The following is a 22097-nucleotide window of genomic DNA, read 5'->3' on the forward strand; positions in this document are numbered from 1 at the left end:
AGAACCTTTAAACGTCATTTACTCTGTCCATCTTCTACTTCGCCCTCCAGCTGTGGTCTTTCACACAACCATGAGCAGAGTGGACAGAACACTGCTCACATCCCTCAGGTCATTGGCAGTGATGCTGAGCATGGCCAGGAATTTCTCAGCATGTGTGGTAAGCTCTGGAAAAGAAAAAGACTAGAATCATATAGAACCAGCCCCACAGTGTGAATAGAAAAATCTTGGAGTACATTTGGGGACTTCATTAACATTGATGCCATTATGTCATTAATGGCAGGTGTTCCTTAAGCGTCTGAATATAGTACTGAATATGGGGCTTGACCAATGACAATAACTGGGTAAAGCAAATAAATTATTTTATTTTTTTTAATGTTTATTTACATCTGAGACAGAGAGAGAGAGAGACAGAGTGTGAGCGGGGAAAGGCAGAGAGAGAGGGAGACACAGAATCTGAAGCAGGCTCCAGGCTCTGAGCTGTCAGCACAGAGCCCGATGTGAGGCTCAAACTCACAGAACCGCAAGATCATGACCCGAGCCAAAGTCGGATGCTCAACTGACTGAGCCTCCCAGGCACCCCAACAAATTAATTATTTTAATAGAATTCCTCCGAATATGACGTATAGATTTTATAGGCTAGGGAATCTTAATGAAACCTATGTCTTAAAGTGCCAGCCGTATTTTTTAGACAGTAATTCTTACATCTATCTTCTGTGTATCCATAATTGTCTTTAGAAAATTAATTAATACCTGTGAACTAAAATAAATTGGTTCTTGAAAAACCCAACTTTTTAACTCTCAGTACATGAACAATTTTACCAGCCTGCAAAGTCTTCTGCCAAACTTTTGAAAAGCATTAGAACCAGCTAAGTGCAGCTCCAAAAGCTGGGTAGGAAAAAGGCATATTCTGATTTTATTCCCATCTTATTCTTCCCAAGTCTGACTCAGTTTAGGCCTAGCTAATTCTAAGACTGACAGCCACTGGATCATGCTCATGTGCAGAACACAGTTCTTAATAATGACCCTTTTCTGTTCTGCCTGTTGACACACAGCTGAACAATGAGCCCCTGAATGTGGTTCTGTGCTACAATGTGTCCACCATGGGCATGTGATGACACCCAACAATCTGAAACGAAAACAATATTGTTATTTTGTCATTAGCCGATTCCTCTAATCATGCCATCTCCAATATTATGCCTGTGATTTCAACAAAGATGAACAGCTCAACAGATATTCTAATACCACTGTCACTTCTTCCTTCTCATGGAAAACCTATCCCAACCAGATAAAAACCAGAGAGAGAGGAATGGCTTAAAATGGCTAAAACTTTCTATAACTAACCCTCAAGTCAATTAAACCCATTGCAAGTAAAAATAAATAAATAAATAAATAATAAATAAATAAATAAATAAATCTGGAGTAAAAATATCTGTCCAAATTATTATAGGTTATTCAAAGATAGACAGGAAAGGGGGCAGGATGGGAAGCAGGAAAGGGAGGAAAAGAATGGGAAAGGAGAGGGAGAGGAGAGGGAGAGGAGAGGGAAAGGAAGGGAAGGGGAAAGTCTGCTGAAGGACCAACTCTCTGACCTTTTCCATGAGCACAGGGGAGGTGAGCAGTGGGCATCAAGATGGCATCACTAAGCTACTTAAGATCTCTTGAGAAAATACCCTTTTGGAACAGAAGGATCTTCAATTCTCCTTTGCTAAGCTTCCTCTTGCCCTTTCTTTCCTTCCTGGCTTGGGCACCATGACAACTGTCAGGTGACCCAGCAAACACAGCCCTCAGCAGCCTGCACCAAGGCCGCCAGTGGAAGGGAGCAGTGGGTTTTGCTGTTTGAGATGCAGGGACAGCGCACCTGGGAGAAAGCCTACCAGCATCACCGGAGAAAGGTAGGAAAGGCAGGTGTCAGGGCACCACCTGTAAAATGCCAGCGCTTTGTCTGGAAACCAAAAGCTAATTTTATTTTCAGAGATGGAACGGTTGAAATGATATTTCCTTAAAAGGTTGGTCATGTGTGTTGCCACACAATAAAAATTCTGTTAAGTGGATTATGGTTATTTTAGGACTCTGAATTATGGCGTGTTTATAAAGTACTTAATTTTTCCTAAATGATTTGGAAGTGTGTTAAGACACAAAGATCCAGGGACCCTCTCCCCTATCAAAACAGCATGTTCCAGGAAGAACTAAAAACTGACTTTTAGCTCTACTAGGAGATATGCTATTATTTCCATTTATTTATTGCAAATGTGGGTATCATTTGAGAAGCTCACCTTGTGCTTTCAAAATGGCCTGCCGTAGTGGCCACTGAGACGTCAGTGGGGCCATCCAACTCCATGGTGCTCAGTCGGTGCTGTCTCTCCGTGTCTGTGTTTCTCAAAGTTGAGAAATGCTCTTAAGAAGGGAGCATCCTGGGGAGGCAGTGTTTCTCTGTGATGTTCTGAAGGCATCTCCCCAGGGCAGGGACCCAGGGTTTCTGCAGGATACAAGATCCAGGCTAGCCTTTCTACTCCTCCCAGGATTCTGCCTGCCTGGGTGGTAGGGACACTGTGTTCTCAGGGAGGTCATACTTACTTCAAGGCTGCTCCAGTGCCCACGCACACCTGGCCCTGCACCCACTAACCTCCTTGGGAGCCTGGCTTTCCTCAGGCTCACCTCCACTTCCTCAGACCTCCAGGCTTCCTACCATCTTCTCTGTGCCCTCTCTTAAGAAGCACACCCTCTTCCCTCTCTGGTTCCTGTGTCTGCCATCTCATGTCACCACATGATTGATGTAATGTGTTTATTTTGTCCTATTTGTTCTCCCATCTGGGAGGGCGGTGACTGCATTCTGCTGCTATGATATCCTCAGCACCTAGAGCACATAGTGAGTCACGGTTAGCAAATAGTGGTTGCCAGGGAAAAATTGAAAGAGAGAGTATGACAATAAGTACAAAATCAGTTAGCATCGCCTCCTTGAATAACAGATAAGAATGTAAATGCCATGAGAGTTTTGTTCATGGATGTGTCCCAGAGACTAGAATTGTCCCCGGCAAGAGGTAGGTGATTGATAAACACCCCCAATGTAAGTGAGTAGCTAGGCTCTATGCCTAAGGGACTGTAAGACAAAGAAGATTTGAAATGGTCAGGGTGCGAAGTGGGGGGCTATGAAGAGGGAGAGCCAGTAGCTGGCATTTGGTGTGGGACCCAGGTGTGGCTGTGGAGTGTGAAATCACATGGCCCTGATGAGTGCAGCTCCGAGACGTCCCAGAAACAACGTGGTTGCTGGGCCTAAGAAGGCAGCGCTGAAACACTCCGATATGGCGTGGCCAGCAGCAGAGGGCGCGGACCCAGGAACTCACGATCCCAGCATCAGGTGTTAAAGGGAGGGCCATGCGTCTTACCTGAAAGGGAATGAAGTGAAGACAGGGAGACAGTCTCAGGTACAGTCAACTAAGAAAGCTGAAAAGAAGGGCACGGTGGGTACACAAGGGGGCAACCAGGGCCAGAGGGACCAGCCCAGGTGGGGGTGGTGCCAAGAGTCCCAGCAGAGGCTTTCTGGCAAGGAGAGGAGAGGTCAGGACAGGAGGACATCAGAGGGCAGAGGGCGCAGAGTGCTGACAGGGCCATCCTGTGGTGCAGACCTCATGGTGGGAAGACGAGATGCTCCAGATGGGGAAGGCCCCAGTGAATGACTGGAATCTGGGCCTGAGCAGAAGGGCGTTGGAGCAGAGGCCACACGGCCCCCCCTGGAGGCAGCAGGGAGAGCCAGCAGGCCTCCTTTTACCACCCCAGACCTCACCACTTGGCACTAAAACTTAAACAAATCCTTCTTCCTTATTAAGAGTAAGAGGAGCCAGCTCTTTAGAGTTATTTAGTTTCTTACTGCTTGGCTTCCTTGGGAACATAAAGGACTTTGATGCACTAGAAGGGGGAAAAAAGATTTATGGGAAAGTGCTGTGCCCAAAGCATCTCTAGAATCCAGTGCCTTGTCATCAGTCTGGCATCTCAACGGGACCTTCTATCTTAGAGCCTGAACACCCATTCATGCTAAAAATAAAACTAAAATAATCTTAATATAGAAAAATTGCTACTGATATTTCCCTAACATAATAAAATATGAATATCTCGGCCCTAAGACAGTATCTCAGTTAATAGGGAAACATTAGGGAGACCTGGGCAGTTCAGTCAGTTGAGCATCTGACTTTGGCTCAAGTCATGATCTCGCAGTTCATGAGTTCAGGCCCCACATCAGGCTCTGTGCTGACAGCTCAGAGCCTGGAGCCTGCTTTGGATTCTATGACTCCCTCTCTCTCTGCCCCTCCCCTGTTATCACTCTGTCTGTCTCTCTAAAAAATAAATAAACATTTTTTAAAAATAGGGAAACACTCAAGGTATTCCCTATGAAGTAAGAAATAAAACAAGAATGCCTACACTCTTATATACCCTTTTAAATTGTGTTGGAGGTATTAGCCAAAACAAGTAGACAAGACAAATCCATTAGGCATGAAAATGAAATGAAATACGTATCTGGCTTTTTTTTCTATTTGTAGATGAAATGACTAAATATCTGAAGAACCCAGGAGAATCAATAGAAAATCAAATTTAAATTGGGAAAAGTAATTGCAACTTATATCACAAAAGGTTAATACCCTTATATGCAAGGATCCTCTAAAAATAAGAAGAAAAATGCAAACCACTCCATATGAAGATGGGCAAGTGATATGAACAAAAGTTCACAGAAAAACAATTGCAAACAGCTCTTAACCTACAAAAAGTTGGTCAATTTCACTTATAACAGAGACATGCAAATGAAATTTGCACTGTAATACCATTTCTCACCTATCAGGCTGGCAAAAATGCCCCAGATTGTTGGCAGTGCTCTGGGGACAGAAGCAGTGTCAGCAGCGCTTGTGGGCACGCAGCAGAGAGCAGCCCCACTGGGGATTTAGTGATACCTAACGAAACTGCACATGCCCTTGGCCTCTAGCCCAGCAGTACCCATTCCAGAGGCACACTGGCAAAGATCCAAAAAGAAATTGCGAAAGATGCTAATTGCTGCAATATTTGTAATAGCAAAACTGGAGCTAACCCAAATGTCCATCAAAAACAAGCTGGGTCAGTAAGTTAGGATGATGCTTTTACATGATGAAGTACTATGCAGGTCCAAAAAAGGAATAAGAAACCTCTCTATGGACTACTATAGAATTGTGTCTATAATATATTGTGAGATTTAAAAAGCAACATGGAGAAAGATGTGTAAAATGTGCTACATTTATCCAAAAAAGAGGGATTGAAAATATATCTATATATACTTATATATAAATATATTGACATACACACACCTATTATATATCCTCATATTTTCAGAAATGAAAGGCGTGACAGCAAAATTAGACTTGTCATCAGGGAGCAGGGCAAAGATGACAGGGACCTCTTAGAAAAGGCGCTTGTTTGACAGATTTGACTTTGGAGTTAGGTAAATATGTTACATATTATAAAACAAAATTAAACTTAAAAAGCATTCCAAATACCGAAAATAAAATGAACCTGAGTGCAGGTGCAATTGGTTTCATAACCATATTGAGAGGAACTATTTCAGTTGTCTTTATGTTTTACATTTATGTGTTTCTTTTTTATTGTTGAGGTAGAGTTGACACACAATGCTGTATTAGCGTCAGGTGTGCACCACAGTGACTCGACAGTCCTACACGTTGCTCAGGGCTCGTCACCATGAGTGTGGTCACCATCTGTCACCATACAGGGTTGTTACAGTTCTCTGTGTGGTACTATTCATCTCCCTGACTTACTTATTTGATAACTGGAAGTTTGTACCCCTCACCCCCTTCATCCGTTTCACCCATCCCCCACCTCTCCCCCCTCTGGCAACCACTGGTTTGTTTTCTGTATTTATGAGTCTGGTGTTTGTTTGTTTGGTTATTAAGAGTCCATATTGTCTTCCTCTGACTTATTTCACTTAACATTGTATCTCTCTGGGTCTATCCATGATGTCACAAATGGCAAGACCTCACTCTTTTTTATGGTTGAGTAATATATATATATAGTATATGTATATAGTGTATATACATAGCATATATATAGTATACATATAGTATATATATATGCTATATATAGTGTACATATATGTATATATGTATATAGTATATGTATATAGTATATGTATATACTATATGTATATACTATATGTATATACTGTTTGTATATACTATATGTATATACTATATGTATATAGTATATGTATATACATATAGTATATGTATATAGTGTATACATATATACATATACTCTCTATATATTATGTATAACATAGAGGTGCATATATCCTTTTGAATTAGTGTTTTCACTTTCTTTTGGTAAATACCCAGTAGTAGAATTACTGGATCATATGGTATTTCTATTTTTATTTTTTTGAGTACTACACACCAGCAGCACTTCCATACTGTTTTCCACTGCACCACTTGCATTCCCACCGACAGTGGATGAGGGTTCCCTTTTCTCCACATTCTCACCAACACTTGTCATTTCTTGTCTTTTTGATACTAGCCATGCTGACTAGGTTGAAGTGATCTCTCACTGGATGCAATTTGCATTTCCCTGATGATGAGTGATGTTGAGGATCTTTTCATGTGTCTGTTGACCATCTGGATGCCTTCCTTGAAAAAATGTCTTTTCAGGGCCTCTGCCCATTTTTTAATTGGATCGTTTTTCAGCATTGAGTTAGACAAGTTCTTTATACATTTTAGATATTAAACCTTACTGGATATGTCATTTGCAAATATCTTATTCTGGATACTAACCCCTCATCAGATATGTCATTTGCAAATATCCTCTCTCATTCTGTAGGTTCCTTTTTCTCTTTGTTGATGATTTCCTTTGCTGTACAAAAGTTTGTCATTTTGGTATAGTCCCAGTAGTTTATTTTTGTCTTTGTTTCCCTTACCCAAGGGACATAAATATGTTGCCAATGTCCACGAGAAGTCAGTATTATTCTTATGGACCATGGGTGTTTAGGGTGGGATAAAGCCAATGAGTAGCTCTGATGGTGTCATTGAGAACTGGGAATTACAGCTCGAGAGAAGGGAAATACAGAACTAAGACTCAGCTAAATGGAATGGGGTTCTGAACCGGAGCTGGAAGGATCAAATGGGCTTTGTCTATGGCAAAGGCCTTCAAAGAAAAAACCCAGTATAAACAAAACTAGCACCCAAACCATGGTCTCTAAATGTCATTTCCCACTGGAAGAACCAGGCTTTGCTGTAAAAATGGTGGATTCCCAGTTGAGATAGGATATTTACAAGATAACCCTGTATCATCTTGTCACTCCAGAAAGCAAAGAAGCTGTCAAGGCTATTAGCATTGTTTAAAAAGCCAACTGTTTGATAAAAACCCTCAAGAATGTAGGGATAGAAGGGTCGTACCTCAAGATGATAAAAGCCATATATGAAAAACCCACTGATAACATCATCCTCAATGGGGAAAAGCTGAGAGCTTTTGCCATAAGGTCAGGAACACGAGAGGGATGTCCACTCTTGCCACTGCTATTCAACATAGTATTGGAAGTCCTAGCCTCAGCAATCAGACACCACAAAGAAATAAAAGGCATCCAAATAGGCAAGGAGGAAGTCAAACTTTCAGTCTTTGCAGATGACATGATACTCTATATGGAAAACCCAAAAGATTCCACCAAAAAACTGCTAGAACTGATCCATGAATTCAGCAAAGTCACAGGATATAAAATTAATGCACAGAAATAGGTTACATTCTTATACACCAATAATGAAGCAATGGAAAGAGAAATCAAGGAATCGTTCCCATTCACAATTGCACCAAAAACCATACAATAGCTAGGAATAAACTTAACCAAAGAGGTGAAAAATCTATACACTGAAAACTATAGAAAGCTTATAAAAGAAATTGAAGAAGACACAAAGAAATGGAAAAATATTCCATGCTTTTAGATTGGAAGAACAAATATCGTTAAAAAGTCGATACTACCCAAAGCAATCTACATATTCAATGCAATACCTATCAAAATAACACCAGCATTCTTCACAGAGCTAGAACAAACAATCCTAAAATTTGTATGAAACCACAAAAGACCCCGAATGGCCAAAGCGATCTTGAAGAAGAAAACCAAAGCAGGAGGCATCATAATCCCAGTGTGGTACTGGCACAAAAACAGACACTCAGATCAATGGAACAGAATAGAGAACCCAGAAACGGACCCACAAACGTATGGCCAACTAATCTTTGACAAAGCAGGAAAAAATATCCAATGGAATAAAGACAGTCTCTTCAGCAAGTGGTGCTGGGAAAACTGGACAGCGATGCGCAGAAGAATGAACCTGAACCACTTTCTTACACCAGACACAAAAATAAACTCAAGATGGATGAAAGACCTAAATGTGAGACAGAAAGCCATCAAAATCCTCGAGGAGAAAGCAGACAAAAACCTCCTTGACCTCGACCACAGCAACTTCTTAATATGTCTCCAGAGACAAGGGAAACAAAAGCAAAAATGAACTACTGGGAGCTCATCAAGATAAAAAGCTTCTGCACAGCAAAGGAAACAATCAACAAAACTAAAAGGCAACCGACAGAATGGGAGAAGATATTTGCAAATGACATATCAGATAAAGGGTTAGTATCCAAAATCTATCAAGAACGTCTCAAACTCAACACCCAAAAACAAATAATCCAGTGAAAAAATGGGCCAAATACATGAACAGACACTTTTCCAAAGAAGACATCCTGATGGCCAACTGACACATGAAAAGATGCTCAACATCACTCATCATCAGGGAAATACAAATCAAAACCACAATGGCTAACGTTAACAACACAGGCAACAACAGATGTTGTCGAGGATGTAGAGAAAGAGAACTCTTTTGCACTGCTGGTGGGAATGCAAAATGGTGCAGCCACTCTGGAAAACAGTGTGGAGGTTCCTCAAAAAATTAAAAATGGAACTATCCTACGACCCAGCAATTGCACTGGTAAGTATTTATCCAAGGGATACAGGTGGGCTGTTTTGAAGGGACACATGTTTATAGTAGCACTACTGACAATAGCCAAAGTATGGAAAGAACTCAAATGTCCATCAACAGATAAATGAATAAAGAAGATGTGGTATCTGATACTCGACAATCAAAAAGAATGAAATCTTGCCATTTACAGCTATGTGGATGGAACTGGAGGGTATTATGGTAAGCGAAATTAGTCAGTCAGAGAAAGACAAATATCGTATGACTTAACTCATATGAGGACTTTAAGATACAAAACAGATGAACATAAGGGAAGGTAAACAAAAATAATATAAAAACAAGGAGGGGGACAGGGGCGCCTGGGTAGCTCAGTCAGTTAAGCATCCAACTTCGGCTCAGGTCATGATCTCATGGTTCATGAGTTCAAGCCCTTCAGTGGGCTCTGTGCTGACAGCTCAGAGGCTGGAGTCTGCTTCCAGTTCTGTGTCTCCCTTTCTTTCTGCCCCTCCCCTGCTCATGCTCTGTCTGTCTGTCTCTCTGTCTCAAAAATCAATAAACATTAGGGAAAAAAATTTTTTTAATGAGGAGGGGGACAAAACAGAAGACACTCTTAAATACAGAGAACAAACTGAGGGTTGCTGGAGGGGTTGTGGGAGAGGGGATGGGCTAAATGGGCAAAGGGCATTAGGGAGGACACTTGTTGGGATGAGCCCTGGGTATTATACACAGGGGATGAATCACTGAATCTATTCCTGAAATCGCTATAGCACTATGTGCTAACTAACTTGGATGTAAATTAAACAATAAAAAATAAAAGTCAACTGTCTCACTGGCCCCAGAGGGACATGTTGACTATCAAAAAGGATGTCAATGGCAGTGTACTGAACACATCAAATATGTTTGAATTTTTTACTTCCTAATGATGTTAAACAGAAACACCTTATCCACCCCCTTTGGAAGGTGCTAAGAACAACTTGTTATTTTGAAAATTAGTAAATAAAGAGAATGCAGTTATCCTGCAAAAGTGAAGTGTAGACGTATTCCAGCAAATAAATGTGGCATGGATGACAGAATCAGAATGTTTCTAATTTTCACAAAAACAGAGATAAGCAGAAATGTGTACCTTGTGATAAAATATCACCATAGGGTAGTCTTGCCAAGGAAAAAAATTGAACCTGAATTTCTAACTATCAGTTTATAGGTAGTGCCAGGCATTCAGTCAGCAAAATCCAGACTGAGAAAGTCTACAGGACAAATTATCTGATTTCCCTACAACACATTGCAAGGGCGGAAATGGAGGCAAAAACTATAATTTAAAGAGGTGCAAGAGATACATCAAGTAAGTATAATTTATGGACCTTTTGACCTAGGTCCTAAGTCCAACAAGCAAACAAGAGAGAGGAGAGGGGAGGGGATAATAGAAGACATGTGGGCGGTGCCTGAATACTTAATTAAAGAACTGTTGTAGGGGCGCCCGGTGGCTCAGACAGTTAAGCGTCAGACCCCAGCCCAGGTTATGATCTCAGGGTTTATGAGTTCCAGCCCCGCGTCGGGCTCTGTGCTGACAGCTTGGAGCCTGGAGCCTGTTTCCGATTCTGTGTCTCCCTCTCTCTCTGCCCTTCCCCCGCTCACACTCTGTGTGTCTCTCTCTCCAAAATAAATAAACATTAAATTTTTTTTTAAAAAAAGAACTTGTCAACTTGGTGTGATTATGGTATTGTAAGCATGTACTTTTAAAAGGTTCCCTATGTTTTGGAGACATATATTAAGATGTTTAAGGATGAAAAAGATTTGCTTGGTTTGATTTGCTACAATCTCAGGTGGGGCAGGGGCTGTGGGTGGGGGCAGAGATGAAACCAGATTGGCCCCTAGTTGGCTTTGGTGAAGCTGAGTGAGACTCCATGGAGGTTTGTTATACTATTTTTCTCATTTTTATTTATGGTTAAAATTTTATACTACATTTTTTTAAATTCATAATTTTGAGTGGAAAAAGAAGCAGAGTGGGTAGGTAAACATGATTTCCATAAATTTAAAAAGATAATAATAGAAAATATTGGTTATGGGTGCCTTCATAGTGGTAAAAATGTAGACACAAGGTAGGAAGGATAGGGCTGACTTCAGGATGGGGTGGCCTGGGGAGGTGCAGGGGGCGGGCTGAAGCAGGATACAGTGTCAGGTGCAATGTGACGTCTCTATAGGACAGGATGTTTGCGCTTGTTAATTCTCTATGGGGGGAGGGGCTCTTCAATATCGTTGCTCCAGTCTCTGCCCCCTCCCCCCCACACTTCTGAAACACATTGGTGGGACCCGTAGATGGTGCAACAAAGGAGGCAGAGCAGGGTCAAGGCTGCTGATCTTCCAGAACCATCAGAACCCTCTATTCCATGTGCACACTCGTCTGGCAAAACCCAACTGGAAAGGACTGTTTACACTGTCTTCTAGCCACACCGGCAGCTGAGGTGGCCGAGGCTAGCCTTTCTGTGTCACCGGGGTGTCAGGCTCTTGCACTCGGCCAGGCTTGGCCGCCTCTCCTGTGCTGTTGGCCCTCGAGAGCCTACACGGAGGATTATGCTTCTCTCCATTCTAGTACTCTCTGGACTGGATCTTTTCATTCGATAATTCTTCAGTTACTTTTAATTTTTGTCAGAGTAATGTAAGTACTTTTGAAAAAATTAAAAAGTACCAAAACACTTTAAGAAAAACAGCGGCTTCACCCCATGGCAAAGCCCCATTCCAAGGCAGCCGTGCTCAACGCTTCTGGCAGTTTCTCCTGGTTTTGACCTCCATTTTTCAGAAGAATATGCTCATTTGCCGTATCTTCTCAACATAAATATAATCGGTTTTTATTAAGTCAATAACCAGTTATAATGACTATGCAAAGCCACTTATTTTTGAGTCAAGTTGTAATTATATCTCCTTTCTTACAATTTCTTATAAGGGTTAATAGTTGCTTTGTTGTCACGTTGCTTGAGTTTTCTGTATATTTGTAGTTATTTTTTCTCAAATACTCCATCAGTCATCAAATGCTGATGAATAAATTCTCAGACACTCAAGAGCATCAAATAGTCTTTCAGTCCCCCACCCCCACCCCTCTTCAGCAGTCCTCCCTCCACCTTACTGCTTCTGGTGGGATGGCACGTTGTGTACGCTCCGGGCCCGCTGAGCTGATGATGTGCCGGGAGCTCCCCGTGCCGTCTCCCATGTTGAAAACCCTTTTCCTGGACACCATGTTTTCAGCACCTTGGTTTACGCCCTCGCTGAGATGAAGCACATCGTGCGGGAGCTTCCCAAGTGCAGCAGAGGTTTTCGTTTGCTTGGGTTTGTTTTGTTTTGTTTTTTCTTTTCTTTTTTGTCTCTGCATTAAAAATGCTTTTATTCTCTCATCTCTCTTGATAGAAACTTTGGTATGAGATTCTAGGATCGAAATCACCTTCCCTCAGTATGTTAAAGGCACTGGCCCTCATCCTAAGTTGTGGTAATGAGACATGCTATAACAAATAGGCCCTAACATCATCCTCGTGTAATCCCTGCTCCTGTGCCCGTGTGTGGGCGACTCCAGACCAGCTCCACTCACCTGTGGCTCCTCCACCATCAGGCTCTGTGAGGGGAGAGGACACAGAAAGCACACCTGCTTCCTAGAAAACCTGGCCTAAAACTGGAACTTCACTCTGCTGATGCTGCATTGGCAAGAATTCATCACATGGCCACTCCCAAGTGCCAGGAGTCCTGGGAAATGCTGTCCCTGACAGGACATCCATTTCCCAGGGACAGCTCCAGACTGCGGCTGGGGGAGCATGAGCTATGTTAACAGATGGCCAGCCCTCTGCTGCAGCCACCACCTTCTTTTAAATATCCAGTGCCATTCTGACTCCTGTGTGACTGTGGGTGCTTCTTTCCGGAAACTTCTAGGAAGGACCTCATCTTTATTACTGATGTTTTCACATTCTGTAATGACATGTTTTTATGTGAGTCTCTTTGAGTTCATTCTGATGGATCCTTTCATTTGAGAGAATCTAAAAATTCCTTCCCTTTCCCTTTTCTAGGAACCCTACTAGTTACATGTCAGAGACCCAATATCAAGCCTCTGGTTTGCTTTTATTTTCTCTTCTGCTGCCCATCTCTCTATTTTTGGCTCATTTTGGAGAGGTTCCTTAGTTTCATCCTCAGCTCCTTTGTTCAATTTTTATTTCAGTTTTAATTTTCAAGGGCTAATATCAGTAGTCATTTCTTTTTCCTAGGATCTCATTCTTGTTTTATGGACACAGCACCATCTTTTGTCTCCCCAAACATGTTACTTACAGTTTACTTGCTGTTTTTCTCTGATCCCTTCATCTTCCCTGTTTATTCCACCCCCTGTTTAGTGTCCTTATCTCTCTCATTTTCATGTTGGAGACATCCCTCCAGTGTCTGGAGAAGGAGGTCGTGGACATTGACTGGAGGCTTTACATACTCCGGCCAATCCGGTTGTGTGGACGCCCCATGTCAAGGCATGTGGTGTTTGGAGCAGTTTACTCTCCTTGGAGATCTGTCTGGGGAACCTGTGAAGTTTTAGGTACAGGGTTGGGAGAAGCACTGACCCCCACCTCAGCTGCACCCACTTTGCCCTCAGCCAGAGTCCCCCATACCCCATTTCTCCAGAGAAGAAGTTCTGGTATCTTCTGTGGGGAGAACTCGGCCACCTGCCTCAGGAGACAGTGAAGACAATGTCAAGGGTCTCAGTTTCTTGGAAAGACTCACAAAAGCCCCCACGCTGGGCCTCTCCAGGCATTTGTGGTTCCTGATATCTCTTGGTGCTAAGCCTGTCAGTGGTTCTTGGAGGTGAACCCTGTCACTTGCCATCATGTCCACCTTGGCAGCTGTCTCCAGCTGTTAGTCACTCCAGTTCCATCTTTTCCATCATACTTTCCCCCAAGATTAAACATCAGTTGGTGATTGTGCCAAGCCAATCTGTGCTATGGTGACTATAAAATGGCAACTTTTCAGTGTCTCCACTCTTTCTTCATCTTTCAACTGGCATGCCTCTGTGAGAAAGAGCTTCCTTTCATTTGTATGTAATGCGCATAATAGGCAAGAGGAGCAACTAGGAAGACAGTGTGTTCCAAAGAACTTGGTCAAAAGCAAGTGCTATAATAAAGCAAGCTAGTGTCATACTTTAATTTTTTTTAACTTTTTAATGTTTATTTTTGAGAGACAGAGAGACAGAGCACGAAGCAGGGAGATGCAGAGAGAGAGGGAAACACAGAATCCGAAGCAAGCTCCAGGCTCCAAGCTGTTCAGCACAGAGCACGACAAGGGGCTCAAACTCCCAAAATGTGAGACCCTGACTTGAACCGAAGTCAGATGCTTAACCAGCTGAGCCACCATAGTGTCATATTTTTAATAACCATAGTTAGCCTAAAATTTTTACCTGTAGCCCAACTAACTTGCTTCTAGGTAGCCCCACCCAACACAGGGTTTACTGGCCACCCCCCAGACTACTCACCATCTTTATTCCTGTCCTGGAGTCACCAGGCATCAAAGCTGCAAGACTTGGGCCATTCTTCAGCACCCCTTTCTCCCTCATCCCCACCCCAACAGACACACGCCTCCCGGGAGGCCTGACTCCTGCAGACCCTACCCACAGCACAGAGGCACACCTCTGCTCACCACCCCACAGCTGCATGACCGGATGAATACCCCAGCTGTGTGGCCCACCAGCCCACCTCTGGTCTTGTCTTCTTCCACACTCAGTGACAGAGAAACTCCAGGTCATGTATGTGTTTGTGTTTCTCCCTTGTTTCTGTTCTTTAGTCCTCCCTCATGTTAGGGGCCAAGCGCCAATTCCTGCGCATGCTTTTCAACATTCTTGCCATCTAGGCCTTGGTCTACACCAAGTATCTAGAATATGGAGGAGGGAGATTCCTTTTTATTGCAGATGGTAATACAGATAGCCCTCGCGTACTTACTCCATCACATTTTATTTTATTTTTAAGTACTTATTTTAGAAAGAGAGAGAGAAAGAGCACATGCATGACAGGGGCAGAGAGAGAGGGAGACAGAGGATCCTATCCGCACTGAGAGCGCAGAGCCTGATGTGGGGCTCAGACTCACAAACCTTGAGATGTTGACCTGAACGGAAGTTGGACGCTTTTCCAACTGAGCCACCCAAGGCATCCCAGTCCAACACATTTTAAACTGTAAATTTCTTCCCTTCTTTGCACATTTTCTGATGGGAAACTGCAGAGATCGTTTTTCAGTTAATCAATGTTTCAGGTGCCCATCCTGGGCATGTTGCTGGAGGCTCAGAAAGTAGAATGAGGTGGACACGGTTTCATAATTCACAGTCTTAAAGGCCTGACAACAGAATAGAAATGTCCACTGGCAGTTACATTTCATGAGTCCTCACTCCATACCCACTTAATTCTCTACTTGAAAACGACTCATTTCCCAGGGCTGCCCCTTGGCCTCTGGGGGATACTTGGATTCTGAATCAAGCCCGAGCCTCATTCAGGAGTGTGTGTCCAAGGCTGACATGGTCTCTTCAGTGCCACAAACAATTATCTATACTTATCCCCGGTGCCACAGCCCAGAAGCTGTCCAATCTGAGTTCATGTTAATTGCTGGCTAAAAGTGTGCCTGGGGTCACGTTGCCTCTCTGTGTCGCAGGTCCAGGATGCCCAGCCCCTCGTGGACACTCGCGCCCCACTGAGCCTCAGCCACCTCCGCCTGAAACTCAAGAAGCTGAAGGTAATGCCAGTTCTTCCTCAGTTGCCCTTGTAACTGAGGAAACGTGGCCTCAGAAACCCCAGAAATGGAAACAGCCGGCTCGGCAAGGGATAAAGGTTCCCGTTGTTGACAATGCCGGGCCATGTCAGCAGCCCGTTAACCTCACTCCGCCAGCACAGACGGGTAGTAGGGGCATGGGGACCCTTCTCCAGTCTTCCTGCGGACATTTGTCTGCAGAGGAGAGGGCGGAAGGGGCAGGAAGGCGCAGTGGCAGGGCCGTTCTGGAGCAATCGGTACCCTTCCTTCAAACAAGACCATTTCTTGACCTCCACAGATATTTTATTTCTTGAAGTTTAAGCTGTCTGGTGCTCATGGCTATTCTGACAGTAGTGCCTCCAGAACAAAATGCTGTGTGCTCTTTATGTGCCTGTTAGTGATGATATCTGAAGTGGGCAGAGCAGAAGCTAAACGTCATCCTCAAGCAAATCAATAGATCAGTGAACTTTAAAACCTAAAACAAGAGATTTTTCATTTCCTCTGGGCTCCAATCTCTTCTTCTGCACAGTATAAAATCACCTCTCTTAAAACATGAAGTGGTTTCCTCATTAGCATCATTCACTGAGTTTTGGACGGTAACCCAATTTCACAAAGAATCATAGCGTTCTTGCTGTTACTTCCATTCTGAGCATATGAAATTTGGCCCCTTCCTAATGTATCCCGATTTATAGACAAAGGAGCCTGCATGTGTCATACTCGTTGTTGAAGCTTGCTACAACAGCTCTTGCTGATATTTGAAGAGGCAGTGTAAACCTGCAGTGTGCCCAAGTCAAAGGAAATGTGGGGTTGAAGGAATCCGCTAAGTAAATCTGCACGGTAATGGCCTAGATGCAGCTGGTGCTTCCGAAGGCCCCCCATGTGTCTGTGTGTCTGTCCGCAGCTCGAGGAGGAACGTCTCGCGGTCATCGACAGGGATAACCGCTTGCTGCTGGAGAGGGTGTCCTGCATCATGAGGACCAGGGGACAGACTGAGAAAGAAACAACTGCACATGTAAGAGGTAACTGGGGCTTCTGCACCCCACAGCCAGCACCAAACCCAGAAGGACCCGGAGTGCTCAGCTCCAGGGCCTGCACAGGATAGCTGCCCCTGAGCCAGAACGGGGCCTTTCCTTCCCCTCCAGAGAGCCCTGTGCTTCCTGCTGTGTTGTCCACGAATCAGAGTATTGCCTGGGACTCAGGCTGATTCCGTGCCCACCGCAGAACAGGGACACAAACAGTAGCTCTCAGTGCTGTGAGCTCACTGCGCACCTGTGCTGTCCCACTGTGCTACATCATCTCACTGCCTAACTCTCATACTTAGCCCGTGAGGAAGGGTCTATTGTGCTTCTTGGTGTACAGATGGGGAAACTGAGGCACCGAGCGGTGACAGAACTTGGTGAGGACGGCACCTAGAAACTGGTGGAAGCAGGTTCCACCCCAGGGCCTGTGCCCAGGCATTTCTCCTAGGTTTTCATCTGCAAAAGCAGCCAAGGCTGTTGTTTTCTGCCAGCACACCATGGGCCCAATATTTGCCTGGAAATGGCATCAAAGGCCACGCACTCCTGTCTCCAATGTGGGTGGTGACTGCTCCTGCTTGTTGCAGACGAGGTGGCCACTCCCAGCCTCGTGCTGGTGCTGCTTTTTCCCAACCACATTGTTTTTTACCCAAAGTGCAGTTCTCTGTAGAAATGGAGAATAGCAGGCCTCCATGGTCTTTAAAATCTGCCTATAAAAGTTTGGAGACAATTATGAATCCTAAAAGCCCCTCTCATTGTCCTTTCCTTTTAAATGCAACAGTTCAGTAGTGATAGTGATGGATAATTGTAATGCAGGTGGGTTTTCAGAAGTGATCAGTCCTCTTAAAACCTTTAGCCTGTACCTGTCTCCAAGAAGCTCAGAATGGTTTCCAGATTCTGCAATAAATTAAAATTTAGTTGACCCTCAAGCACAGGAAGTGCGTCTTATAGGAAGGCTATAGTGGGCCCAGACCAAAGCTCCATGGGAAGAGTGGATCGTACAGTCCTGCTGGACTGGGTTTATCAAAGTAATTTGTCTCCCAGTTCAGCAGTGGTTCACCTGGGGCTACACTCTGAGGGGCCTGGAAGGATGGGAAGCAGGCCTGCGTGTCAGGAATGGCCCCTATGCTTCATGGCTGCAGCCACTGTCCAGCCCGTCATTAAAAACCTGGAGCTATGGGTAGACCTCCATTCTCCTGGGATAGTTTACATTACATTTGGAATCACTTTCTGCATTAAATACAGATATTTCACCTGAGTATAAAAATCACTGTTGAGTGATTACAGCTTAAAAGCTTAAAGCTTAAAGCTGTTATCAGGGAGCCTAGGCTAATAGTTAATCTCCATACAACTCAGGCCAGGATAGGCTCCTACAGGGAGCTTCTCACACAAGATGCCTGGATTCTCTTTGATAAGCGAGTCCCTAGCAGCCTGGAGGGGAATCCACACAATCAAACGGCTCCCCCCTCAGAACCTGCCTGATCTGTCACACACAGGAAATAAGGGAAGAAGGAGGGAAAAGAGGAAGCAGAAGTGATCCCGGGAGGTACCAGCCAGTCAGAAGCCCACAGGAAGTCCCTGGGCTTGAACAAGGGAGCCAGACAGAACCAGACTTCAGGAAACATGAAAGGGATGTGAGGGGCCAAAGGTGGCCTGTGAACCGACCCAGCTCCTCCCACACCAGGAAATTATTTTGGCCGGCTTTGCAAGCCACATACCCCCTCCTTGTCTTGCTTGGATTTAAAGCAGCAGAAGACCTTCTTTTCCCTTCCGACATATTTCTCATATTTCAGCTCTGGGCCATATGCTGAGGACAAAGGGTGGTTGCTTTGCACGTTCAAACTCAAAGCGAATTCAGCTTCGCGCAACTCTTGACGTTTGGAGTGTGGAAGTAGGAGGCACCTAGCTAATTCAGCTAATGACTCATCACAAAGTAGTGGTAGAAATGGTGTGTCTCCTTGTGATTAGTTTAATGGAGCCCCAGCAAAAATAAAAGTCAATGATTTCTGTCAAGAATACATCAGTTTGGGCCTGATAACTGGCCATTTCATTTCTCTGTCCTTTATTTAATAAAAGACACTTGTCAAGTTAACACAGGGTGTGGAAGAGAATCAGCCAATTTTCAGGGAGAACTTGGCTATTCCCAGAACATTGCAAACTAGTTGGTTCAGATAGCATGGATGTACCTAGCTACCTAACTACTCAGTAGCAAAAGTCAACACTATAGGAGAAACTATATGACCAACAATTGGGCTTTAATTCTTCATTTTATTTTGTATGGCTTTATTGAGATTTAATTGGCATATGGTACACTATATTTTCAGTGTACCGTTTGATAAGTTTGACGTGCTTTACACCTGTGAGAATATCACCACAATCAAGATAATAACTATACCCATCACTCCTCCAGGTCTCCTGTTCCCATTAATAATTACCCCACCCCTCCTCTCTCCCATCCGCATACATCCACAGTCTTTTTGTCCCTGTGGACAAGTTTGCATTTTCTGAGTAGATCCATGCATTGTCTGCCTTTTTCTGCCATTTACTCCACGTAATAGCATGGTTGAGTGAGTCAATAGACCATTCCTTTTTGTGGCTGAGTAGTGCTCATTGTAGGGAGCCATCACAGTTTGTTTATCCATTCACCTATTGGTGAGCATTTGGATTGTCTTTAATCTTTGACTATTAAACAAATAAGGGTGAAATGAGTATTCATGTTTTTAAAAAGTCAAAAACCAGGGGGCCTGTGTGGCTCAGTTGATTAAGTGACCGACTTTGGCTCAGGCTATGATCTCGCAGTTTGTGGGTTCAGGCCCCATGTGAGGCTCTGTGCTGACAGCTCAGAGCCTCGAGCCTGCTTCGGATTCTGTGTCTCCTCTCTCTGTCCCTCCCTCACTCATGCTCTGCCTCTCTGTGTCTCTCAAAAATAAATAAACTTCAAAAAAAATTTTTTTTTAAAAATCAAGAACCAGTATCTGCCCAAGACTGAAAACTCAATGATAAATGAAGAGTCTTAAATATGAGACACACAGAGAAAGTCTTCCAAGCATGACAGCATAAGGAGGTCTCTGGACCCACTCCCCAGTAAAACTGATAAAAATTATTTTTAAAACAATCATTTAAGGTTTATGGAAATGGTCCTAAGGACATACACCATATGAAGAAACATTTATCCAAGAAAATCTGCTGAAATGTGATGCGGCAAGGACAGATTCCATAGTATTTGAACTGAGACACACTCCATCCCCCTCCCTCCCAACCCTTCCAGGCTGATGCAGCCAAGAGCAAAGGGCTCCTTCTCTCTCCAACTTCCCACTGGAGAAGCTTTCTTTCTGGAAAAGGCAGGACTTCAGCATTTATCATCCTGTCTCCAGCTGCCTATTACTGAGACCACATCTCAGGTGAGAGTGGCCCAGAGATGAAGACTCCTTTCTGCCCAGCTCCCACTCAGAAAATGGAGGCTCCACCTTGAGTGGTATTGCTGAGAATACTAGGGCCTGATCCCCTTGGCCTAGTTCATAAAACGGGAGTTTGATGTTGGGACAGTCAAGCCATAAATATCTATGTGTTCTCCCCCACTACAGTGGAAGAGCATGGGATGTCACACAGAGAGAAGCTTGCTATTCTGAGCTCCAGAACTCTGAGATTTTGTGTAGGGTGAGATGCAAACCATGAAATAAATGGTTCTTGATATTCCCTCAAAGCAGCTGACTTCATTTTCAGCAAAGTGTGGCAAGTTCCAAGCATCACTGAACATGAAATAAAAGACATTCAAATTGGAGAGGAAAACAAAAAACTGTCTCTATTCACAGATGATATGATCTTGCATACAGAAAATCCTAAGGAAACCAGTTAAAAAAACCCAAAACTATTAGAACTAATACACAAGTTCACCAAGGTAGCAGGACACAAGATTAATATACAAAAGTCCATTGTATTTTTATATATTTGCTATTAACAATCTGAAACTGAAATTAAGAAAATTGTTTCATTTGCAAAAACATCAAAAATAATAAAATACTTGGGAACAAATTTAATAAAGAAAGTACAAAACTTACATTCTGAAAACTATAAAACATTGTTGAAAGAAATTAAAGAATAAATAAATGGGGGAACATCCTATGTTCGTAAGTCAGAAGACTTCGTATTGTTAGCATGGCATACTCCACAAACTGATCTGATTCAGTGCCACCCCTACCAGAATCCTAGCTGATTTCTTTGTAGAAATTGGCAAGTGGTTTTGAAAATTCATATGGAACTGACAAGGGACACCAAGTAGTCAAACAATCTTGAAAAAGAAGAACAAAATAGGAGTCATGTATCCTGATTCCAAAACTTTCTGCAAAGCAGTGGTAATCAAGACAATGTGGTGCCAACATAAGGGCAGACATGGATCAATGAAATAGAATTGAGAGTCCAGAAATAAACCCATGTGTCTATATCAATTTATTTTCAATAAAGATGCCAGGACCATTCAATAGGGAAAGAATAGTCTTTTCAGCAAATGGTGTGGAACAATTCTATATTCATATGCAGAAGAATAAAGTTGGGCTCTTATTTCACACCACATACAAGAATTAACTCAGAATGGATCAAAGACCAAAATATAAAAGCTGAGACAGGGGCACTTGTGTGGCTTAGTCAGTTGAACAACTGAATCTTGGTTTCTGCTCACGTCATGATCTCCTCGTGGTTCATGAGTTCAAGTCACACATCAGGCTCACTGCTGTCAGCCTGTCAGTGCAGAGCCCTCTTTAGATCCTCTGCCCCCTCTCTTTGCCCCTCCCCTGCTTGTGCTTTCCTCAAAATAAATATTTTTTAAAAAAAAGCTGAAACAAAATATAAAAACTCATATAAGAAAACATAGAAGTGAATCTTCCTGACCTCATCTTTGGCAATGGTATTAGATATGACACCAAAAGCATGAAAAAAGAGAAAACATTAAGCTGGATAAATTAGACTTAGTTAAAATTAAGGACTTCTGTGCTTCAAAGGACAGTATCAAGAAAGTGAAAAGAGTCCACAGAATGGGCAAAAATATTTGCAAGTTATATATCTGATAAGGGACTTGCATATATTCAGAATATATGAAGAACTCTTACAGCCAAATGATAAAAAGAAAAATAGCCCAATTTAAAGATACGCAAATGATCTGAATAAATATTTTTCCAAGGAAGATATGCAAAAGGACAATAAACACATGAAAAAATGTTCAACATCATTAGTCATCATGGAAATGCAAGTCAAAACCACAATGTGATATCACTTTATACCCACAAGTTTGGCTAGAACCAAAGGCAGATAATAACAAATGTTGGTGAGGATGTGGAAAAATTGGAATCTTCATCCACTGCTG

At 43.1% G+C, this 22097-nt stretch overlaps 1 protein-coding gene across 1 annotated transcript; it reads left to right on the top strand.

Annotated features, from left to right (window-relative positions):
• Nucleotides 1-1792: 1792 nt before the first annotated feature.
• On the top strand, nucleotides 1793-17411 carry CFAP97D2 (CFAP97 domain containing 2). The gene is made up of 4 exons (XM_053216711.1): nucleotides 1793-1892; nucleotides 15630-15710; nucleotides 16627-16744; nucleotides 17329-17411. The coding sequence occupies exons 1-4, from the start codon at nucleotides 1842-1844 to the stop codon at nucleotides 17409-17411; spliced, it is 333 nt and encodes a 110-aa protein (XP_053072686.1). The 5' UTR covers nucleotides 1793-1841.
• Nucleotides 17412-22097: the final 4686 nt, after the last annotated feature.

Source organism: Acinonyx jubatus, chromosome A1, assembly GCF_027475565.1.
Source record: "Acinonyx jubatus isolate Ajub_Pintada_27869175 chromosome A1, VMU_Ajub_asm_v1.0, whole genome shotgun sequence".
Taxonomy (NCBI): domain Eukaryota; kingdom Metazoa; phylum Chordata; class Mammalia; order Carnivora; family Felidae; genus Acinonyx; species Acinonyx jubatus.